At 49.8% G+C, this 25330-nt stretch overlaps 1 protein-coding gene across 9 annotated transcripts in view; it reads right to left on the reverse strand.

Annotated features, from left to right (window-relative positions):
• RNFT2 (ring finger protein, transmembrane 2) overlaps window positions 1-25330 on the reverse strand; it is a 67610-nt gene that overhangs the window by 21030 nt on the left and 21250 nt on the right. Inside the window, exon 9 of one of the 9 annotated variants that reach the window (XM_087424156.1) lies at window positions 13548-14016. The exons of the other annotated variants lie outside the window; for them this stretch is intronic. Coding sequence (XP_087280282.1) covers window positions 13810-14016 — 207 coding nt within the window. The 3' untranslated portion in view covers window positions 13548-13809. Of the gene's footprint in view, window positions 1-13547; window positions 14017-25330 lie in introns of those variants that run through there. 9 annotated transcript variants of the gene reach the window in all.

Genomic DNA, 25330 nt, shown 5'->3' on the forward strand with positions numbered 1-25330 from the left:
GATAACTTTGACTATTATTATTACTAACTGTTTCTGTGAGCTTCATGAGGGCAGAGAACCATATCTTGTTCACCATCTTTCCCCTGTGCTTAGTCAGGGTGTGTCCCTAGCTGCTGGCTGTCACCCCCATCCTTTCTCCCCTTCCTCCTTAGTACTAGAGTCCTCAATTTTTTATTGGATGCACAGCAGTCTTGAACAAAGACTATATCTCCTAGCTTCCCTTGCATCTAGGTGCCATTTTAGTGGCATTAAGATATAGTATAAGCATCAAGTGGCATCTTCAGAGAATCTTTTATCTTATTCTGCCCCCTTCCTCCATGGTGCTGTCTAGAACTTGTATGTGATGGCTGGTGCCTAGCCACCATTTTGGACCATGAGGAGGAGTCTCACACCCTAGGATTGGTGAAGCAGTGAGCCGGAAGGTGTCACATTACCAGGTTTGGATTGTTTACTTTTAGGCTTTGCATGGAAAGAAATAAACTTTTTAAATTTAAGCCACTATTATTTTGGATTCTTTGCTGTTATTAGTTTATTCCAAGTCTAACTAATACAAAGAGTTTGGCACCCAGTAGGTGATTAACAAGTGTTTGTTGAATGAATGGGTGGGCTAAACAACCTTGTGGCTCAAACAGCTAGGTTTTCCACAGGTGTAGCTCATAGAAAACCCTGATGCCAAAGGTGCTAGGAACTGAGGGTCTGTGTACAAGTGTCTATAAAATGACAAGGCTAGGAGAGAGGAAGGCAGTTTGTGCAGTGACGGCTGGGTTGGGCACAAGAGCACCAAGGGAAGACGTGCAGGGAGGGAGGGTGGGGGAGGGAGGAAGGAAGGAAGGAAGGATGGACGGACGGACTGTGGCAGTGGGTGCAAGTCCCAGCTCTGCCTCTTCCAAGCTGGTAAGGCCCTGGGGTCTGAGCACGTACAGTGGTGAAGAGCATAGACTTGGGAGTCAGATGACCTGGGTTTGAATTCTGACTCTGTCTCTTACTGAGTGACCTGGGGCAGGTTACGTCATCACTCTCTGGCTCAGTTTCCTCATTGGTAAAATGGGGCTAATGCTAGTATCTACCTCCTAGGCTTCCTGGGAGGTTAAATGAGCTAATGCACGTGAAGAGTTGAGTTCAGTGCCTAGCACATGGTGAGTAGTCAATAAGTGTTAGCTGTAGCCCCTGCTAGCAGTCTTGTAAGTATAAGACACCTTACAGACGCAATGAATTAAGACTGATTAAATAGGATGGCAGCGGCCCAGAAGGCAGAACGGAAAAGAATTGATTTTTATATGTAACCATTTGTAATGTGAAACTGTTAAAAGTGTCGAGTTTGAAGTCAGATAGCTAGGTGTGCATCCTTCCTAGCTGTGTGGCCTTGGGTAAGGTGCTCTCCCTCTCTGGGCCTCAGTGTTCTATTCTGTGTGATGGGAGTATTAACCAGTTCTGACATTCTGGGCTACTAAGCACAATTACAAGAACTACTGGTATAAGAGCCTGTATTATAGAGTCTCTTGGTTGTAAGTGACAGAAAGCTAACTTGAGGTAGGTTACACAAAGAATGAGATGTACTGGGTCACAAAACTGGGAAGACAGGGGTGGCTCTTGCTTCAGGTACAGCTGGATCCAGGAGCTCAAACAGTGTAGTCAAAGATCTCTCTATACTTCTACAGTTTTGCCTTTCTATCTCTCCTTCTCTTCCCCATCTCTCAGCTCACGTTGTCTTTGCTCCTCTTTGTGTGTAAGCTTCATTCTCTCCTGCCAAGGACAGGCTCTCTCTCTAAGTGATGGTGATGATGATGATAATTATTATCATGTACTTAGCTCTTACTATGTGCTAGGCACCATCCTGCCATACAAAACTTTGAGGGAGGTGCTATTAATGCTCCCATTTTACAGATGAGGAAACTGAGGCACAGAGAGGCTAGGCAACCTACCCCCACCTTCCCACACACACAACTAAAAAGTGCTGGACTCATCTATATCAGGTAGGAAAGATGACCACTGGCAGCTCCAAGCCAATACTCTTAGAGCTTGAACTCCAGCATAAACAGAGACCCCGTTTCTCCCTGGGCCCATTTACCAAACTGAATGGCAAGCCTCGCATGGCCCTGCTGGAGTCAGACCTCTACCCTTAGAACCAAGCTTGGAGGCCATGGAGGCCAAACGAGGCACAGGGTTCTATGATTGGTCGGTCTGGTCACATGGCCAGAGCGGGCAGGGCGCCGTGACTGATGGCTTCATCAGAACTACAGGGAGATGGGAGAGGTGGTTTCCCCAATAGAAGGGGGGTGCCAGGAAAAGGAGGCGAGGAGGCGTCCCTGAACTAACGCTACACAGGGCCAGAGTCCTCATTGCAAAGCCCTCCTTCAACGTGGGGGAAAATAAGCAGGAATTGTGTCCAGCCTCCCGGGCCAAAGGGGCCCCTGGGAAGTGCAAAGGGCCCCTCAGCCTCCCGGGTGGCTTTCCCTCACTTGCTTTTCTGGCCCTGGACTGCTCAGGAGCCCCCGATCCGCCACAGGGGACGGGGCCACACTTCCTGCTCCAAAATGGGCGGGCTGGGCAGGCGCAAGGGGGCTGAAAACAAAGACTTGTTTTCCTGGGAAGGCGGCCTGCAGGTCTGTTATGATTGCAGGCTGCGCGGGGGGACCGCAGCTGACAGAGCCCTCCAGAACAAAACAGCCCGAACAGCGACCTCTGAAGTGCTGTGCATCACTGAGGGGCAGGCGGGCCCAATCTGGGTCTTCTCCATCTCGAGGAGCCTGCGGGTGGGGGAGAGCTTGATAACTGACTTCAGAACAGTGTGGCCAGGAGCGGTGGGGGAAAGAAGTGTTGAGGGGCCTGGGAATAGGAGGAAGGCTAGAGAGGAGTGCAGGGAGGGAGGGAAGGAGGCAGACACAGGAGAGGAAAAAAGGAATGTGTGCAGAAGAAGGGAAGAGAGAAATGACAGAGTCAGAGGCCCCAAGAAGAAGAAGGGCTCCCGGGAGTGATGGACCAGCCAAAGAGGGGGACAAGGAGGAGAAAGTATTATCTTTATTCCTAAGCATTTACCATGGGCCAGGAACTGCACATCAAATGATCCATTCCCATTTCTCAGATGAGAAAGCTCAAACACAGAGACACAGGAGGGAGGAAGAGAGTGTGGGAGACCAAGTTAGCGAGAGAATTACAAGACGGAAGAGAAAAGAAACCAGCACAAATAGAGAACTAGGGCTGGCTCAGTCGGGTGATGAAATTTTCTCTGCGGAATACTTGGGAACTGCATGCTGCCTCCAAACTCTGGCAGCCCTAGGAGATGGACACTGCTATTATGAGCCCTCGCTAACAGCTGAGGAAACAGAGGCTCAAAGAGCAGGTTGTCCAAGTGCTAGACATGGGTAGAGCCAGGATTTAAAGCCAGTCTGACCTCCCATCTCTTGCTTTGAAGCCCTATGAGAAACAGAGAGAGATCCTAGGAGATAAAGTGAGATGTGGGGAGAGAGAAAGAAAAGATACAAGATGTGCTGGGGGGAGAGAACTGAATGGGCCTGATAGAATTCAGAATAATGGGTACTCTTGGCAGCGGTGCTGACCAGAAGAGGGAACGAAGGAGACTTCCAGGGGCTGGAAATGTTTTCTATCCGTGCTGCCCAATACAGCAGCCACTCCTCACATGTGGCTACTGAGCACTTGAAATGGGGCTAAATCCGAATTGAGATGCACTTGAAAGTATAAAATACACAAGAAATTTCAGTCTTAGAGAAAAACAACAAAAAGGTAAAATATCTCATTAAAACTTTTTATATTGATTACATGTTGAAATGATAATACTTGGGACATACTGGGATAAATAAAATATATTATTAGAATTAATGTCACCGGTTCGTTTTTACTTGTTTAATGTGGCTACTGGAAATTTTTTAATTGCCTATGTGGCTCAGATTAGATGTCTATTGGAGAGCCCGATAATACCTTGAAACATATGGACATACATATACATATTTTGCATACGGATACATACATATGTAAAAATTCATCGAGCGTGTATATTTATAATTAGAGCACTCTACAGTACGTAAGTTATATCTCAGTGCAAAAAAAAGTTAAGAGCGAGCGGGGACGCATAGAGGCTGGGCCCGCGGCAGGTGGGGGCGGGGCCACAGGCGGCGGGGGCGGGGCCACAGGCGGTGGCTGCGCGTTACCCGGCAACCGGCGCTGCGGGTGACGTCAGCGGCCGGCGGCGGCCGGCCATCCCCCCCCGGGCGGCGCGGGCGGCGCGGGCGGGCCGCCGCCTCCTCCCCGGGGCCCGGATGAGATCACCGCGGCGGGCGGCCGGCTGTGCCCGCGCTCCCAACACATCGACTCCTCGGCGAGCGCCGGCATCTCATGATCTCATGGCCCCGCGGGACGGCGCCGGCCGATGAGGTCACAGCCCCGCGTCCCGGCCGCCCCGCGCGGGGACCCCCCCCCACCCCGCCCGCGGCCTCCGCGGACAAAGGAGGTCGCCGATGCGAGGGCAAGGCCGCCTTCTGCATTCTCCCGAGCCGTCTTCGCCCGCCCTCTCGGGTGGACGTTCCCCCCAAGCCCCGTGTCCGGCAGGGAGGGCCGCACCGGCACCCCTGCACTCGGGTCCGGAGCGGCGACTCCGCGGCGTGCCTGCACAGCCGCCGGGGGCGGGAGTCCCGTCCCGAGCTGTCTGACGGCCTCGGGGGCCGAGGCTCCGACCGGAGGGGCCTGCCCCAGGGTCCCCGGCTGGGAGCGGGCGGGGCAGAGACTGGAACCCAGAGGGCGTGAATCCGCCCTCTGGCTCTCCCATTCGTCCCTCCAGCTGTACCCAGCCCCTCTGTCCCTTTGTCCCGGTTCCTCCCCGCTCTGATGGGAACGGTGATAATGGCCACGCTTGCTGGGGGCCCACGATGTGTTGAGCACTTGATATGAAAAGTCACTGTTCCACGTGACACACCCACCCGGGAGGTATAAGGACTAGTTTGCACATGAGAACAGGAGGCTCAGAGAGGGGAAACGACTCACCGCCGAGCTGGGATGTGACTCTACAGTACCACCTTCTCCAGGAAAAGATGGAGCCTTCCTGTTGACGGTGGACAATATACCCCCTCCGTTCCCTCCCTGCCCCAGGGTGGGCCATCAAACACAGTCAAAGAGGGGCCAGTGAGGCTCGCTTAGAGGGCTTCACAACTCACCGCCAGCAACAGGTTCCATCACTTACTAACTGCTCACTAACACAGCTCCTCAGCAGATCTCCAGCAACAGACACTGCCAGGGCCCACAGGGAGGGAGGGAGGGAAATGGCATTTACTGAGGGGCTCTGACGAGCCAGGCACTGAGTCAGGGCCTATTACCACGGGCAAAGGTGCGAGGGGTAACAGCCAGCTCCACTTGGCCCATGAGAAAACTGACTTTATTTTAGCCCAAGTCAGATGGCAAGGAAGTACAAGTTTCAGCTCAAATATCATTTCCCCAGAGAAAGCCTTTCCCGTTTCCCTAAATGAGTCCTCCATGAATTCTGTTTTCTTTTCTGCCTAGTGCTTATCATAATTTACAGTTTTATGTTTGTATGTTTGTTTAATGGTGATCTGCCCAACTAAATGAAAGCAGGGACCCTGTCTGTTTCATCCCCGCAGTGCCTGTCATACAGTAGACACTCAAGATTTTTAGAGTGAATGCAAAGAATTGTTGGCTCAGGCTGGTGGGCAATGCCGATATTCAAACCCAGGTTTGTTTGAATATAAAGCTTGGGCTTATTCCGTACTTTCTAGGAAGTCCCCGCCTCTTGGTACACGTACTTTACTCACAGTGAAGTCCCTCTGGTGCTCACTCAGAGCCTATTAATTCTAAGTTGACTACAGTACTGACAAGCTTGATGTTCCGGTTTCCCAACCAGCAGTGTCCTTGCTTGGTACCAGAGAGGAGAGGGGAGGAGGCAGAACTTGGTAGGAAAGTAGGTATGGAAGGGAGGTTATATGTATTTATGCCTGCTAGCTCCACAAGGAAGGAGACATAAAAACTACAAAAAGGCAGACACAAGGAAAATGAGGGGATGGTAACCACAAAAACTCCGTGGTTTCTTATGGGCAAAGAGAGGGAGGGAGATGGATGGAACCCAGGAGGCATGCACAGGGAGCTTCTATGGCACTATTCATTTTCTGCTTTTTAAGCTGGGTGTATTTGTTATTATTTTTTTTAATACCGTACAGGTGTTATTTAAACAAAAAGCGACAAGCAGAAAATTCGCTTGCCCACTTTTTAAATTGACTAAAACAACCCCATGAGGCAGAGGGCAAATTAGTACCCCCAGTTTGTAGATGGAGGAAACTGAGGCTTGGTTTCAGAGAAGTTCATCATTTTGCCTAAGGTCACAGAGCTAATGAGGGGCAGAAGTGGGATCTGAATCCAGGTCTGATGTCAGCACGATGCTCTTACCCACCACCACATCCTGCCTTCTGCTAAGTAGACACGCAGTATTAAAGACCAGAGCTGGTGAAAACACCTGTCACCTTCTCCAGCCCACCCCCAATTTCCTACAAAGGTCTTCTCTTTGCTCTTCTGGCTTCCATGCCCAGGATGAGGAGGAGGCCAGAAAGCATGCCGACAGCTGGGATCAGCCACTGGTGCTGTGGCCCCAGGGGGCAGCTCACAGAGAGTCCTTGGGGCCGGGCTGAGGCCCCACGAGTTGCTAGGCTGCGAGGAGAAATCTGCCCCTCCACAGTAGCAGTCAGGCGCCCAATTTTATTGGCTGTGTTTCCCTTGATTTAAGAGCCTGGGCCCCATGAACAGGAAGGGTCCAGGCCACGTGTCCCAGCAACATGCGCATCGAGCTTCCTTACAAACAGGGCCCTGCTCCCCGGGACCCAGGAGAGGCCTAATTATAAGGTGTTGATGATTAAGCCTGAAGTGGCCTGGGACCCTGTTAGCTGCAGAAAGGCGGCCTCTGCTCTCTGTCCCAGTCCCAGGTGGATGGATGCGCTTATCTGTCCTCACGTGAGCTACAGTCTTAGGCACAAACACTCTGGGCCGCAACTATCCGGGCCTGTCTACCTCCTGAAGCACTGAGGGTTAGGTGCCCGGGAGGCAGAAAGACGGAGATGGGCAGAAAGGGCCTCCTTCCAGGTGGTCTAGAGTCCACGACAGGAACTAGAGAGACAGGGGCCCCAACTGTAGGTGTGTCTTTTTGCTGGGAGGGTGACTTTGCCCAAGTCACATCACCTCTCTGGGCCTCAGTTTTCTCATCTGCAAAGTGGGGGATATGGTAGGCTGAATAATGGCTCCCCAACGATCCTAATCCCTGGAACCTGTGAATATGTTACCTTACACGGCACAAGGAATTTTGTGCGGATGTGGTTACGAATTTTGAGATGGGGAGATTATCTTGGATTATCTGGGATGGAGGGCCCAACGTAATCACAAAGGTCCTTCCTTATCAGAGGGAGGCTGGAGGGTCAGAGTGAAGGAAGCAGAGGTTGGCGAGATGTGCTTTGAAGATGGAGGAAGGGGCCACAAGCCACGGAACGCAGGCAGCCTCTAGAAGCTGAACAGGCAGGGAACAGATTCTCCCCTAGAGCTTCCAGAAGGAAGTGCCCTGCAGACACTTAGACTTTGGCCCCGTGAGGCTGATTTTGGACTTCTAACCTCCAGAACTGTAAGATAATAAATTTGTGTTGTTTTAAGCCACTAAGTTTGTGGTAATTTGTTCCACAGCAATAGGAAGCTAATATAGGGAAGAAATAATATAAATATCATGACACCTTCACAGGGCAGTATCAGGATTGAATGGTCAGGGAGAGTTTAAGGCCTCTGCCTGAAGGGCGGGCTCTGTGGCAGGATGGGAGAGTGGCCTCTGGGGCTGTGGTCCTCTGCTGCCTCTGACTGTATCTCCTACCAGCAGGACCAGCTACATAATTTATGACGCCCAGTGGGAAATGAAAATGCAGGCCCCCTGTTAAAAAATTAAGAATTTAAGGGCCGGCTCCGTGGCTCAGTGGTTAAGTGTGCGCACTCCACTGCTGGCAGCCGGGTTCAGATCCCGGGTGTGCACCGATGCACCGCTTCTCCGGCCATGCTGAGGCCGCGTCCCACATACAGCAACTAGAAGGATGTGCAGCTATGACATACAACTATCTACTGGGACTTTGGGGGGAGAAAAAATAAATAATTACAAAAAAAAAAAAAGGAATTTCAAGATGCCAGCAGTAGAGCATTAAATGAAGGGTGGGGCCCTTCTGCACACCCAGGTTGCATACCCATCAAGCTGGCTCTGCCCCCGTTCTGCTCCAGCCATACTGACTGGCAGCTCCTTGAACTTGCCAAGCATGCTTCCACCCCAGGGCTTTTGCACATGCTATCTCCCTTGCCTGGAATACTCTCCCCCAGATATCTGAATGGCACATTCCCTTGCTTCTTTCAAGCCTTTGCACAAATGTCACCTTCTCAGTGAGGCCTTCCCTGACCACTCTATTCAAAAGAGCAGCCCCCACTACACATTCTGTTTTATTTTTCTCCACCCGACACACTGCTTATTTATTTCACCATCTTATTTATGTTAAGTCCCTTGAAAGCAGATACTGTGTCTTATTCATTGCCATATCCCTAGGACCTAGTACAGGGCCTGGCACAGAGTAGGTGGTCAAAAAAAAGAGTGGTTGAATGAATGAATGGATGGATGGATGGATAGATGTAAGGAGACTAGGACGGTGCTTAGCATTAGTCTGTGAGCTGTCACTGGCTTTTGCAATGTTGCAATGACCATATTACCATCATTTACTCCTAGGGAATGATGAGTGGGAGGGGCGGCGTCATGCCTTCCAGGACCCCCTTTCCTCTCCTTACTTTATTTTTTCACTAAATAATAAATCGTGGCAACCACTTATTGAGCTGCAGTGATTGGAAGCCTTCATTCACATGCACGATCTTCTTTAAGCTTCCCATTGCTATGATTACTATCCCCATTCTACAGATGAGGAAACTGAGGCTTAGCAAAGTCTATGGACTCACCCGAAATCCCACGGCTAATAAGTGGAACAGCTGTGCTGGAACTTGCTTGTTGGACTCCAAGTCGAGTAGGCTCTCTCCACTGACTGCACACCGCCCGCTCCAGAGTAAATATGCCTTTGTGACACTCTCAACCAATTCCTTAGTTCAACCGATGTGTTCTGAGTGCCTAGTATGTGCTCTGCACTGTGCTAGGGATACAAGGAAACATACGAGAGACCTGGTTTCTGCTCTCACCAAGCTTGAAGTCTAGTGGGGGAGACAAGCCAGCAATCACAACATCCCACGATGCATGCAAAACAGAAGTAACCCAGGGACCACGGGAGCACGCAGGCAAGTCTCCCAACCCCACCTGGGGCCAGGGTTAGGTCCAGGCTTCCCAGGGGAAGTGAGGTGTAAATAGAGACCTGGGGGCCATTAGGGGTCAGCCAGATGGGGCTGGGGGCCAGGGAGAGTGTTCCCAGCAGACGAACAGCCACTGCAAAGGCCCGGAGGTGACAGAACAAGAGCATGATGTGGGGAGTAGGGGGGAGAGGGACCAAGAGAAGTTCAAAACACCTGGCAAGTGATGGATGGGACGTCAGGCAGGGAAGAGAGGCGAGGGCCAGGCAGGCGTTCAACAAGACTCCCTCGCCCCTGAGTGGCTTCAAGATTACAGACAGTGCGCTGAAACCCTGGGGATGACGGTTACTCCTGTTAAAATAGGAAAAGCCCTGGACACAGAAGGCTGGCTGCAGGAACCCCCTCCCCCCCTTACCTAGTGTGGGAACAAGTCTGCTCTGGTAATGCCAAGCCCAGGGGCCTGCAGCAACACGGCGAAACCCACAAGGAGAGAGAGCCCACCCCTCCTCCTCTCCGCTATCCCGCTGCCCCCCCCCCGTATCTCTGCTGCCATCACTCAGCACGGATTGCCGTGGGGCTGTGATGTGCCAGGGACCATGAATAAGGACACCGCAGGGAATAAGTCTCTGTTCTGGGGTCCTCTCTCTCTGTCCTGTCCTTGTTCTTTTGTCTGTCTCTCCCCCATCTCTCCATCAGCCCCTTGAAGGCAGGAAAGACCTGATCCTCACAGCAAAGAGTTAGCAGGCACCGAAAACTCTGTGCTAAGCCGTCTAACTCCATGACCTCGTCTGTTCCTCCCCGGGCTCCTCCTGGAGGTGGGTAATATTACCCATCAGTCCCATACACAGATGTGGCAATGGAAGCTCGAAGCTGTGAACTCGCTTGCCCCCAGGAGACAGAGCTGGTGGCAAAGCCACATTCAAACCCTGGCCTTTCCAAGACCCGGCCCAGGGCTGGGGGCGTATAGGTAATTGGGAAGTGTAACATTTCTTTCCTTCTTTGGCCCATTCAAGGTCTGACCTTGGCACTTCTAGGTCTTGAGGAAGAGCCAGAAATCTGCCAAGCCTTAGTGGGCTCTCAGCCGCTGAGCAACAGGGCCTGGCCTTTACCTCCGACCTCGAGCAGAGTCCTGACTCGTGAGGGTCACGAGGGAGAACGAACAAAAAGAAAAACACACACATTGAGCATCCACTACGTGTCAGGAATTGCTGAAAGCACTTCCACCTGCGTTGTCTCAATTTATTTTTAGCTTACCTCAAATCACCCCTAAAACCCTGAGAGGTAAGCATCATTATCTCCCTTTTTACAGATGGGGAAACTGAGGCATGGAACAGGGAGGTGACTGGCCAGAGGTGATATGGATGGAAATAGCAGAACTAGGGTTCAGACTGAGATCCACCTGCCCCCAGAACCCAGGCTCTTTCCAATCAACTCTGGAACATTTCGGACAAGCTGAAAGTTGAGAAGCGGAAGTGGTGGGCTCTCCTGGGCCAAGTCTCAGTTCCAAGCCCCCTCCTTCCCCCAGGGAACATCTAGGGGAAATACGAGAGCAGGACAGCCCCACCCACAGCAGTGGAAGTCAACAACGGAAAACCTGCAGAGCGGCAGCCCCGTCACAACTCCAGCCTCCCCTCTAAGGGAGGAGGTGAAGTGGACGCCGCCTCCGAGGCCACCTCAGGGAGCCTGGCTGCTGCCCTAATCATTTAGCTGGAGAAGAGCAGAATAATCACTGCTTAGCCGGCTAATTAGTCCCCGCAGCACCCCGGAGTAGGAGTTGCCGCCACATACCCATGATGTGGTGTGGAAAGGCAGGGCAGGGTGGGCCTAAGAGCCAGGGGCCGGGGCCTCCCTGCCTTGCCCTGCATGCAAATTCACACCAACCACTCACATGCACTCGTCTGTTCCTTTGCGAGTCACTGCACACCTACTGCGTGTCCCCGTGCCTGAGCATGGCAGACATCATCCTTGCCCTCCTGGAGCTGAGTCCAGTGGGGAGGAGCTGTTCAACAGTTACCTGGAAAAATGCACACGCCAAACTGTTTCCCACCTCTGTGCTGTGACTCCCGTTGTCCCTTCTCCCTGCATGCCCTTTTGGCTTGGCTTTGCCTGGCTAACTCCCACCCATCCTTTTAAAACTCAGTCCCGAGGTCCCCTTATCTAGGAAGACTTTGCTGGGGGCTGGGTTAGGTGCCCTTTGTCTGTTTTCCAAGAGGGCCCTGGAGTTACTGCTTCCCTGCCTGCCATCCCATCGGACTGTGAGCTTGAAAGTCCTGGGTCTGGGTCGCCCCCACGCCTAGCATGGGGCCTGGCACTCTGTATGTCCAAGAAATACTTGTAGAATGAGTATATGAGAGGATAAAGGACGTGACCTGGAACCAGCAACTTTGGGGCGTTGGTTTCCTCATCTGTAGACTAAAAAGGTCTTTCTTTCTTTCTTTTTTTTTTTGTGAGGAAGATCAGCCCTGAGCTAACATCCATGCTAATCCTCCTCTTTTTGCTGAGGAAGACCGGCTCTGAGCTAACATCTATTGCCAATCCTCCTCCCTTTTTTTTTTTTTTTTTTCGCCCCCAAAGCCCCAGTAGATAGTTGTATGTCATAGCTGCACATCCTTCTAGTTGCTGTATGTGGGACGCGGCCTCAGCACGGTTGGAGAAGTGGTGCGTCGGTGCGCACCCGGGATCCGAACCCGGGCCGCCAGTAGCTGAGCGCACGCACTTAACTGCTAAGCCATGGGGCCGGCCCAGAAGGTCTTTCTAACAGTCTGTGAACAAGAGGGCAGGGGTGTAGCCCCACCTCTGAGGGATTGGAGAGGCCTCTGGAATGTTCAAACTGGACATTAATCATTGCGGTTTGCCCCCTCCCAAAGCCATAAGCAGGCCAGAGCCTTGTGAATCCCTCCAGCCTCTGTCAAGGGGGCTGGTGGATACCTTTAAGTTCTCTACTCACAAGGAGCTGAAACTGACACTGGCCCACCTAAGCGACAAGGGACCTTGCTGTGGAAGGATTCTGGGTTCTCAGGCTTCAAAGGAGCGCTGGACCACCGGGCCACATCACAGCCGGAGTAGAAGGGCCTCTCCTCTTGGCTGAATCTTCTCCAACTTTTACATGCACGTGAATCACCTGGGGATGTGGCTAAAATGCAGACTGACCAGCGATGCTGCTCCCAGGTGCTGAATGAATGAACGCACCCAACCTCTGTGTCCCTTGGTTCCTGGGAGAGGGGACCCAATGGGCCCTATTTGGGCCAAGTGCCTGCCCAGAATTATCAGTGATGGGCAGTGGAGTAGGGGCACCAACAGCAGGCATGTTCCTGTGTATCCAGTTATCTCCAGAGAAGGGCCTTGGGATGGGGCGGCCACCCCAAGAGGGGTCAGGCCAGCGCTCTGCTCTCCACCGTGACCATCTGAGCCGGTGAAAGGTATCATCTTTCAACCTGGAAAGTGATTTCCAAAGGCCCAGTGCAGGGGGCGGGTGGGGGTGGCGGGAGAGTTTAAATAGCAGCTGTGTTCCTAATTTCCCCAGGAGGAGGCCTGGCCGCCCCTCCTCCGTGCTGAGTGTTTGCCATTAAAAACAAACAGTATCATTTGGTTCAATATAAAGTGAATTAAAGGAAATTAAACTGCGGGGGCCATGTGGCAAGCCGTGTCTTCCATTGTCTGAAGCCGTTTTTCATCTTCCCCAGTGGGGAACAACAGCTTGGGGGGTGTGGAGCTGAGCAGGACTGGATAAATAAATAAATAATGCAAAAGGCACCCCCCCGCCCCCAGGTGGAGGCTGGGGTTCGAGAAATCCCAGGTGCCCGCTCGGGCCCTGTCCCTGCGGTGTCCCTTGGCGGCAGAATGTAGCCTCTGAAAGTCTCCCAGGGAACCGAGTGAAAGGAAAAAAACAAAACAAAACAAGAACAACAACAAAAAATGATGTGCAGGCCCCTGAGACAGAGGGAGGAGGCTGTGGACCAGAGGTGCTGGGAGGTGAGGGCAGGTGGTGCCTGGATTGGTGGGAGTGATTCTGACTGTTCCCAGCGCAGAGAGAGTAGTTACCGCTGCTGCCATCTGAGTTGGGGTAACGGAGTCAGGAGGGCGGGGGTGGGGAAAGACGGGCGGAGAGGACTGTGCAATGGTTCAGAGTGGGGGTTCTGGAACTAGACTGCCCCAGTTCAAATCCCAGCCCTGCCACTTACCGGCTGTGTGCCCTTGGCAAGTCATTTACCCTCTCTGTGCCTCAGTTTCCTCATCGGCAAAGGGGAGATAGTAAGAGTATCTATTTCAGAGTGTTGTTGTGAGGATTAGTTCATATTTATGAAGCACTTAGAACAGTACCTTAGCTGTTTATTATTCTATTATACTATCATACAATATTTTTTATATTATTATTGTTGGTCCTCGGGGCATCTTACTTGGCATCTGGAAGACCAAGTCTCAAGCCATAGCTGTGCTCAAACTTGCTGTGTGACCCTGGGTGAGTGAACACACCTTGCTGAGCCTCGGGTCCCTCATCTACAAACCAGGGATAATCATCCTGGGACAGAGACTGCTGGTCGATTCTCCCCTTCCTTCTTCGAAATAAGAATCCTGATTTTTGCTTAAATCCACCGGCACCCAGCTACAAGAAGATGCTCCCCAGGTCCCCATGCAGCGACTGTGACTGAGTGGTGGCCAATGAGATGTAAGTGAAAGGGACAGAAGCAACTTCTGGGAAGCCACCTAGAGAGGGAGAGGAACACTGATGACAGCTGATGCGAAAATCCTAAGTAAGATAGTAGCACGCAGAACCCAGAAGCAAATCAAGGGATAATACATCACGATCAGGTGGGTTTCGTTCCAAGAATGCAAGGCTTGATAGGAAATTAACAGTTCAGAGGAGAAAAATCAAATGATTTTCGACCAAATTCAACAACCATTTCTTATTTTAAAGATTTCAATAAATTGGAGTTCATGGATACTTCCCTGACACAATAAAACATTGACCTCAGACCCACAGTTGGTATCTTGTTTAATGGGGGATTGTGATGGTAGTTTTGTTTCAATTTAGGCTACAGGATCCAGTTATGCAATCAAACACCAATCTAGGTGTTGCTGTGCAAGTGTTTTGTAGATGTGATTAAATAAAGGAGATTATCCTTGATAACCTGGTTGGGCCTCATCCAATCAGCTGAGAGGCCACAGAGCTCTGCAGATGCTGGAATGTTCCATTTTCTTTACAAGGAAGAACTGAAGGTAAAGGCTCAGGCTTCGTCCTGTGTACTGACATTGATTGGCAGAGACTGTCTGGATTGCACATTGAGAAAGCTGAATCTGGGTGAAGCAGGGCCATGATTGATTAGTGATGCCTGACACGGGCACAGGCTAGTAAATGGCAGCTCCTGGGCTGTTCGCCATCTCTGGCTTCAGCACTTCTCCAGGGATTAGTGGGCACCTGGGCTACAAACTTCAAGCAGAGAAAAGAAAGAACAAATCCTATGGTTGAGTATGATCACCTGTTGTCCTGGGGTAAAACTCAAATTAGCCTGATGATTTCAAATAGTCAAGTCCTCGAAACTGCCATTTGGCCAAACTCACTTCTCTTGGTTTCCAGCGGAGACATTGGCCATGTTTCACCCCTTGGGGTTTTCTATTTCCCAAAGTGTCTGTCTGCTGCAGAATACTGAGTCCGCCCCTTAGACAAAGCTTTCCTGCAAAGGCCAACCTAGAAGTAGGAATGCAAATGGATTCAAACTCCCGACCACGGTTAGCAAAACTTTTCTTAAAGGGCCAGACAGTAAATATTTTAGGTTTTGTGGATCATAAAGACTCTGATGTGACTACTCTGCCATTGCAGCATATATGAAGGAGCATGGCTATGGTCCAATAAAATTTTATTTACAAAAACAAGCACTGGGTCCAGAGTATATAGTTTACAACCCCTGAACTAGATTCTGAAGCATATTGTGCTCCTCAATAAAAGTGTTTCATGGTTAATAAGGTGGGAAAAATGTCAGGGAAAACCAAGTGAAATTAGTTTCTTGGCTGCAGGACTTCTCAGAGCCTTTACTATGTTAATACGCAAGTAGGGGATAATGTTTAAAGCATTTCCCAAACTTATCTGATATGGAACACCTTTTTATAAAATGCCTATTAACATCTCCCTAAGGCCTCAGGAGTATAATTTAGTAAATGGTATTTTGTCCCATCTGATTTTGGTTAGATTCTGACTTTCTTGCTCGCTTTAACCTATAAACAGATAACTGCTAATGCTATCTTCTTTAGAATAACAATAATTAACCAGCCAGCACTTGACCCGTTATCTTAATTAACCCTCACAAAAGAGTTATGAGGTAAGTCCTGATATTCTCATTTTAAAGATGGGGACACCAGGCTCAGTGAGGTCAATCAAGGTCTCAGAGGCAGAAGGTGGTGGTGTCGGAATTTGAACCTAAGTTTAATTTCAGAGTCTGTGCTCTTTCCATGATGTCACGGTGCCTCCAGAAAAAGACAATTTCTTGCTTGTCTTTCTTGCTTACATGCTCTAGAATCTTCTTGGCAATGACAGATATGGAGGTAAGTTTTTTTAAAAGCACAAAGCACACTAAACATTAGGGAATGTTAGTATTGCTAACGATCAGCGTCTTTGTTGCTGGCTTTGTGTTCTGTTCCAGTGAAACCCGATGATGAGACAAGGATCAACCTCTTCAGGACCAGCTGTAGACAGAGCACCCGCTGGGCTCACACCCTGGCTTCCTGCTCCCCAGCTGGGTGACTCTGACCCTTAGTTTCCTCATCTGTAAAATGGGGATAATAACAATACCTATCTCATAGTATTGTTGACAGGACCAAAGGAAATGATGCAAATAAAGCACTTTGCATAGTGGACACATAAACAGGAAGAAAACCTGAGAAATATTAGCTGATGTTCTTATGGTTATGTCTTAAGTCAAAAGAGCTGGGTTTGGGTACCAGTTTTGCTACCCACAAGACCAGTGACCTTTGACAAACTGTAGAGCCCCCCTGAGCCTCAGTTTTATCTGTAAAATGGGTTTCTTAGGCAAACCTGGTCATCCTCCTCACAGGGTCACTGTAAGGATTTTTTTTAAGAGGTGGGCTGCGTCAGTGAATGAGACAGACGTGCATCTGCCCCTTGGAATTTATGGTCCAGTGGAGGAGCAATGATCCCGATAATTACAGAGCAGTGTGCTAAGTGCTGGGACAGACGGGGCCATAGGGAAATAACGAGGGAACTAACATTGCCTTAAGGGGACCGGGGGGAAGGGACATCTAAGCTGAGTCCTGGCGAACCACAGCGTCAATGGGTCAAAGGGGGCTAAACAATTCACAGCTGTCCAAAGCGTCCTTAGAGGAATCCCGGAAAAAAAAAATCCCTAATAAATCTAAACAGTTCCCACAATACAAAAATCCAGCTGTTAAAAGTTAACTTTTATCTATTGCATATTACGAGATGTGCAATTGGATCCTCAAAACACCCTTGAGGCAGTGTGCTGTGCACCCCCAAGATTGCCCCCCGTAATGCCCAGGACTGTGATATGATGAGATAGCTCACTGGGATTATGTTATGTTACAGGACAAAAGGGATTCTGCAGACGTCATTAAGGTTACTAATCAGTTGACTCTGAGGTCATCAAAAGGGAGATTATCTGGGTGGCCCTAATCTAATCACATGAGCCCTTTAAAGGCAGAAGGGGAAGTCAGAAAGATGTGAAGGCCGAGAGGGATTCCACAACCATTTCTGGCTTGAAGATGGCAGAGGTCACGTGAAAGGAACAGAGAGTGGTCTCTGGGAGCTGAACATGACCCTCGGCCCACAGCCAGCAAGAAAATGGGGACCTCGGTCCTATAACCACACAGAACTGAATTCTGCCGACAACCTGAATGAGGCTGGAAGTAGATTCTTCTCCAGAACCTCCAGATAGGAGCCCAGCCTGGCCGACACTTTGATTCTGAGCCTGTGAGACCCTACACAGAGAGCACAGTCAAGCCCACCGGGCTGTGGACCTACAGAACTGTGAACGAATAAATGGGTATTCTTTAAGCCATAAATTGGTGGTAATTTGTTAGGCAGCAATTGAAAATACAGGTAGGCACTACTATTATCTCCTTAAAGATGAGGAAATGGGAAGCAGGAAGAGGTGAAGTAACTTACAAGGCCACACAGCTGGTAAAGGGCAAAGGGTTTCTGAAACAGATTTGAACATAGGCAGCCTGGCTTTTAACCATGATGCTGTGTTTTCTGTACTTATTGCCAGGAACAATCTCCAAGATAGACGGTTAAGTAAAAAAAAGCAAGATGAGAACTATGTGTAGAATATTGCTATTTGAATATATAAAGATGAGCAGGAAGAACATACACATGCATTTGCTTGTATGGATATACAATAGCTATGGAAAGATTCAGAGATGATATTATTATCTCGTAGGAGGGGAAATGGGTGTCTGGGGGCAGGAGAGGGAAGGACATTTGTCACCATACTCTGTTTTTGGTGTTTTGACTTCTGAACCCCCTATTAAAAAAATGAAGTATCCTTAATAATTAGAGGAATGGTAAAAAGTTGGGAGACATCTGAATGGATGCAACAACGCTCTCAAAAGAGCCCAGAACTGTAGGTAAATGGGTCCCCAGGTGTATTAATTTGCTAGGGCTGCCATTACAAAGTACCCCAGGCTGAGCGCCTTAAACAACAGAAAGTTATCGTCTCACAGTTCTGGAGGCTCGAAGTTCAAGATCAAGGTGTTGGCAGGGTTGCTTTCTTCTGAGGCCTCTCTCCTTGGCTTGCAGATGGCCATTTTCTCCCTGTGTCTTTACATGGTCTTTCGTGTGTGTGTGTGTGTGTGTGTGTGTGTGTGTGTGTCCAGACTCCCTCCTCTTATAAGGACACCAGTCATATTAGATTAAGGCCCACCCTTCTGACTTCATTTTAACTTAATTAGCTCTTTAAAGAATCTTTCTCCAAATGCAGTCACATTTTGAGGTACTAGGGGTTAGGACTTCCACATACAAATTTTAGGAGGGGCACAATTCAGCCCATCACAGTAAGGGAGCTAACTCAAGGGCCCTAAAACATTGAACCCAGGGTTTCTCAACCTTGGCACTACTGACATTTGGGGCTGGATAATTCTTGGTTTCAGGGGCTGTCCTGTGCACTGTAGGATGTTTAGCAGCATCCCTGGCCTTGATCCACTAAATACCAGTAGCAACCCCCCTCACCTGTGACAACCAAAAATGTCTCCAGAAACTGCCAAATGTCCCCCTAGTTGGGAACCACTGCTTTAACCCCTTCTAGCCCCGCCGTGCGGGGAGCCGGCTCTTCGAGAAGTGCTGCGCCTTTACACATGGAATGGTGTGCTGCAGGAACCATGGCTCAGGCCTGGGAACCCAGACCTGCCCTGGTGTAGACAGATGTCTGCTTGGAGTGGAGGGGAGAGAGGGGAGTGGGTGACCTCAGGGAGGGAAGAAGACGTAATCAATGGGAAACCACTCTGAGAGCAACAGTGCTGGGTTCACGGCCCAGAAAATAGAGGGATTTTAATGGCACAAAAAGCATCCTGACTCCTCCTGGCTCTCACGTCAGAGAAAACTCCCTGTCTTACTTTTGTCCACCCTCCCAGACCCTGCCCTGTTCTGGGGCTGAGATCTCATGGAATCTCGCCCTATTGAAACCTGTTGTCCAGGGGTTTGGCTACGCAGGCTGAGCCAGAAGTTAGTTAAGATGATTCTGGAGTAGGAAGGACTCCTCCTTCCTATTCTGATGGAAAAGACAGAGTTGGTCAAATGCTGCGTTCTTTGGAGAAAACAGTTCAGCAAGCCTTTCCTTGTTTCTGACACAGCTGGTCCTAGCAAATACCCAGCCACCAGATACCCAGCCTTCCTACCTCCTGATAACCTGAAGAGGGTAAAAAAGACCATTTTAGAGATGAGGAAGCTGAGGGCTCCAAAGAGTGATGTCACTTGTCCAAGGTCACAGAGGTAGTAAGTCCAGGAGCCAGGATTTGAATCCAGATTTGCTGACTCAAGGCCGATGTCCTTTCTACTCTGCAGTGCCGAGTAAGAGTTCTTACAAGTGCCTGCTTTTATGTTTCTCCATCTGAGAAATGGGCAGAATGGCAGCTGCCTGTGACCCACACTATTGGGTGGATGGATAAACTCTGTCCTAAGAATGTTCTAGAACAGTGTTCTAGAATGTTCTACAATGATGGAAATGTTTTATACCTGCACTGCCCAACACGGTAGCCACCAGCCATGTGCAGCTACTGAGACTTGAAACGTGGCTAGTGCAACTGAGGGACTGCATTTTAAATTTAAATAATTTAAATGTAAATAGGCACACGTGGCTTGCGGCTGCCATACTGGACAGCGCAATTCTAGAATCATGGGCCAAGAGTATTTCATGTTAATAAAGGGAGGGAGCAATGTGGACAAGTCAAATTTTTAATGATTACTACTATTAATGGTAGGAGTTGGAGCGTATGAGATGTACGTTTCTGGGACAAGCGATTTGCCTTCTTAACTAGGTTTGGGTTAGGTTAATATAAAAACAAGTTTCATTTGCAGAGAATAAGAGTGGACAAAGGTTAGGACAGTGTCTTACTTATTCTTACGTTCTCAGGGTCTAGCATTGCCCCGTAAGCAAAGAGGTCCTGAATAATGGCTGGGGGACTGGGGAGAGAGGAGAGGTCGCGAGGAGAGCTCTATGGGTGGGTTTAATTTACACGAGGCTCTTCATTCAGCCCATAATATCGATCGTGTGTATCCTGTGAGTCAAGACAGACCTAAGGGTCCTCGTCCTCATGAGTCCCCACTGCAGCAGGGGAGAGGGAAAGTCAACAGAACCATCTGATCATTTCAGATCCTGGTACACGCTGGGAAGGAAATAAAATGGTGGTGTGATAATGCAGGCTGGGGTCAACCACGGTCAACAGGGAGGTGACATGGTCTCAGAGGAGGTGGCACTGGAGCGAGAGCTGAATGATGGGAAGGCGACAGCCAGAAGAACATAGGAGGAAAACTGTCCCAGGAGGAGGGAACAGTAACAGCAAAGGGCCTGAGGAGGAAGGCGCAGGGTGCAGCAGGGAGACCACGAGGCCACCAGTGGCTGGTCTAGAGGGACCAAAGGAGAGAGTCATGGGTGATGAGGTTGGAGAGGTGGGAAGGAGCCAGACCAGGTAGGGCCGAGACGCACAGATTATATAACTTATCTGAATTTATAATGACAAACGGCTGCTCTAGAAAGCCGGCCAGCGTGATGGTTTGGGGCTGAGGTTGCAGATCAGTGGTCGCCATCGTTCACCCCATCCCCATCTTGGCCGGCCAATGAGCAGGGCTCTCCTGGGAGGCCCAAGTGTGAGAGGATTCTCGACAGACCCTCTGGTGTTGGAAGGCACGTGGGAACTGGTGGCTCACCCAGCCTCACACGTCAGGAACCATGGGGGCCATCAAGCAAACCCCAATACCAGAAGCCCTTCTAGTATAATGACTGTAATATTAAAAACCAACCCACCCTCTCAGCGGATGGCGTGGAGGCGCAGGAGAGAGCATCTGTGCTGTGAGCCATTAGGGGTCCCTGACAGATGTGCTCTCTCCCCGCTTCCCCCCAGCTGCAAATGAAGACCCGTCCTTTTCTTCTACCCAGACAAGGATTGATGAGGATTCGGGAGAATGCTCTGACAGGCAAGGAAAGGCTGTGAACCTTTTCCAAGCCTGCAATTTATCTTGAGGAGACTAGTCACATCACTTTTTACAGGCTGGATTATGCTCTGACCTGGCACATTAATCTCACCGAATAAAATAATAATAATCAGAAAAAGGGAGCTGGACATTTGCCAGGGAGGCATTAATAACTGTCGCCCACACCTCGGTGGTGCAGGGAAGGGGGGTGCCGGGTCCCATCCCCGCCCCCTCGCCCCAGCAGTGCCCCTCTGAAGGAGAAGGCAGTGAGGCAGCCATGGCCTGAACTTTGGGAATTTTATATAGATGGCGTATGGGGACTCCGCTCCTCAATCAACTCTGCGGAATTTCCCCCAACAAATCCGGGGAACTTACATGGGAGGGAGCACGGTCTAGTAACTCAGAACAGGGGTTCTGGAGTCGGACTGCCTGAGTTCAAATCCCGGCTCAGCCACTGACAAGCTGTGTGGCCTTGGGCTACTTTCTTAACCTCTCACTGCCTTTGTTTTCTCCTCTGGAAAACAGGGATAAAAACGGCACCTGCTGGGAATGTAAAATAGTATAGCAGTTACGGAAAACAGTTGGGCGGTCCCTCAAAAAGTTCAACACAGAATAACCATATAACCCAGAAATTCCACTCCTGGGTATTTACCCAGAAAAACTGTGTTCCAACAGATACTTATACACAAATGTTTAAAGCACCACTATTCATAATAGCCAAAAAGTGGAAACAACCCAAATGTCCATCAATGGATAGATGGATAAACGAATGGTGGTCTATCCACACAATGGAATAGTATTTAGACACAAAAAGGAATGAAGCACTGACACGCTACAACACGGGTGAACCTTGAAAACATTATGCTAAGGGAAAGAAGCCAGACACAAAAGGTTACTATTGTATGATTCCATTTATATGAAATGTCCAGAATAGGCAAATCCACAGAGATAGAAAGCAGATCCGTGGGGTGACAGAGGCTGGGGGGAGGGGGACTGCAAACAGGTACGGGGTTTCCTTTTGGGGTGATGAAAATATCCTGGAACTAGACAGAGGTGATGGTTGCACAACACTGTGAATGTACTGAATGCCACTGAGTTGTATACTTTAAAACGATTACTGGTTGATTTTATGTTATGTGAATTTTACCTTAATAATAAAAAACACACAAAACAACAGCACTTGCCTTGTAAGACAGACGTCAGAAGGAAATGAGTTAGAGCAGTGCCTGGCTCACAGGAAGAGCTGACTCCACACTAGCTGCTCCTGCTGCCATCAGTGTTGTTACTACAAGGTTTGCAATCTTTGCCAAGTTATTTAACTCACTTTCCGCTCTGTGAAGAGAGATATCACCGGCATCTACCCTCCCAGGATTGTTAAGATGAAACAAGCCAACATCTTCAGTAGACCACAGACTCCATGAGTACGTGGACTCTTGTCTACCTTGTGCACTGACGGATCCCCAGTACCTAGAACAGTGCCTGGTATGTAGTTGTAATTCAGCAAACATTTCCTGAACAAATGGCATTGCTTAAAACACTGCCTCACTCTTGGTAATTGCTCAGCAATGTTTACCCATATTTATTATTCTTAGTTTGCCTGCCAGATTTATTTGAGGCTCTCTACACGGTCCTTTCTAGCACAGAGGAGTGAGTACTACTTTGCCTTGTGGATTTCTGTGTCTTGGTGACAGAGGTGTATGGACGCCTACCAGATATAAGAAGATTGAGCTGAGCTGAGAACAGAATCTAAGCTCCCACTGCTGCTACAAGAGGAGGTGGTGAGAGTTACTATAGCTGGCTGGACTATCAACTCATCCACTCACCCAGCCATCTACCCACCTATCTACTTATCCATCCACCCATCCATCCATCCATGCATCCATCCATCTATCAAAATATCCATCCATCCATCCATCCATCCATCAAAATATCCATCCATTCATCTAAATATCCATCCATCCACCCACCCCCCCACCCACCCAATCACTTGCCTACCCATCTATCCACGTATCCACTAACCTTCCCATCCAGTCATCCAATTCATGCATCTACCTATATATCCACTCACCCATCCATCTACCCACCTATCCATCCATCCATCTATCCAAATATCCATCCATCCATTGAAATATCTGTCCATCCATCCACCCAATCACTTGCCTACCCATCTATCCACGCATCTACTAACCTTCCCATCCAGTCATCCAATTCATCCATCCACCTATATATCCATTCACCCATCCATCTACCCACTCAAACATATATACATACATACAATGAACACTTGTAAGAGCATATCAGATGCTGGTGATCCATCAACAAACAAGCTAGAAGCATTCATTTCCTGCTGTCACAGAGGTTAGAATTGAGCAGAGAAGGCAGACAATTAAACAAGCAATTACAGTCAGGGTGGTGAGTGCTGGAATAGGGGAGTAAAGGGTGCTGGGAGAGTCCTTAGTAGGGGCACCATCCCTATCCTGAAGGGGCAGAGAGGGTTTCTAAGAGGCTGTGATCTGCAGAAGGAGCAGGAATTAGTTAAGACACAAGAAAGGGGGAAGGGTCTTCGAGGCAGAAGGAATAGCAGGTGCAGTGGGTAGGAGACAGGGCAGCACAGAGCCCACTCTGGGTTAGTTACTCAGCGTCTCAGGGCCTCAGTTTTCACATCTGGAAAATGGGATAAGAAGAGCATCCACCACATGTTAGCATGGAACCAGTGACTGCGTGTCAAGAAGTGAAAGAAGTAGGGTCTGGCTGAAGCACCAAGAACAGAGTGAGGGGGCGGGCAGGAGGGGGTGAGTGGAATGAGTAAAGATGCTGGACGGGCAGGTGGGAGCAGTGGTGGAGGGCTGCAGAGCTTCACCTGCCTTGACCAACCCAGCCTTCATTTCATCCACATCCATCACATCTTTTTATCTTGGCAGCATCTCAAGCAGGGGTTTCTTTTTTTTTTTGTGAGGAGATCAGCCCTGAGCTAACATCTGCCAGTCCTCCTTTTTTTTTTTTCCACTGAGGAAGACTGGCCCTGGGCTAACCTCCGTGCCCATCTTCCTCCACTTTACATGGGCCGCCGCCACAGCATGGCTTGCCAAGCGGTGCGTCGGTGCACGCCCGGGATCCGAACCAGCGAACCCTGGGCCGCCGCAGCAGAGCACGCGCACTTAACCGCTTGTGGCACCGGGCCGGCCCCTCAAGCAGGGTTTTCTTAATTCTCAATTTTCTACAGGAAGAAACACATCCAGGGACATTAAGTGACCCACCCAAGGCCCCATGGCTGGAAAGTGGCAGGGTCAGGAATGGCCCAGGAGCTCCGGCATCTGGTCCACTCAGTGCCTGGCAGATGACCTCCCGAAGCGGCCACGGCCTTGGGAGCTGGAAGACTTGGATTCTTATTCTGATTCTACAACTGACCAGCTGGGTGTTTTATGGACAAAATCTCTCACCCTCCTTTCAGCCTCAGCATAATAAGTGAAATAATGGCCACCCAAAGGCACCGGGTCCTAATCCCCAGCACCTGTGGATGTGACCCTATGCGGGAAAAGTGTATCTGAAGACATGATTAAATTAAGGTTCTGGGCATGGGGAGAGCATCCTGGATTACCCAGTTGGGCCCTAAATGCAACCACAGTATCCTTACAGGAGAGAGGCGGAGGGAGACTCCATACACAGAAGAGAAGGCCTCGTGACCACGGAGGCAGAGACTGGGATGACGCGGCCACAAGCCAAGGGACACCAGCAGCCACCAGAAGCTGGAGGAGGCGGGGAGCGGACCCTCCCCTGACATCCGGAGGGAGCGCTGCCCGGCCGACACCTCGACTTCAGCCCAGTGATACTGATTTTGGACTTCTGGCCTCCAGAACCGTGAGAGAATAAATTTCTGTTTTAAGCCACCCAATTTGGAGTAATTTGTTAGAGCAGCCACAGGAAACTAATACTCATTTTTTCACTAGAAAGAGGTGATGATAAATTCTATCTCACAGGGGTGTCGAGAGCCTTAAATGAGTCAGGACATGGGAAAGAATCTAGCGGGAACCAGCAAGTTCCAGGTGACGTGTAACCATTAACTGTTTCCATTATCTTTCTCCCACAACCACTTTGAGGCAGAGCTTGGGCCCTGGAGCTGTGAAGCCCTGGGCGAGAATCCCAATTCTACCAGGTAACAGCCATGTGACCCTGCCCTCTTAACCTTCCATCTGCTCATCCATCAACGAGAGTAACGGCACCTACCTCAGAGGAACAGCAAGGGACTAAGTGAGGTAAGCCAGACACGAAGCACAGAGTCTCAGGTACACAGCTGGTGCTCAGTAACTGCCAGCTCTTATTATTCCAGGCAGTCAGTGCTGAGCTAGCTTCCTCACAGGCCTGGAT

The sequence above is a fragment of the Ceratotherium simum genome, chromosome 35 (assembly GCF_057802395.1).
Source record: "Ceratotherium simum simum isolate JZ-2026a chromosome 35, ASM5780239v1, whole genome shotgun sequence".
NCBI lineage: Eukaryota > Metazoa > Chordata > Mammalia > Perissodactyla > Rhinocerotidae > Ceratotherium > Ceratotherium simum.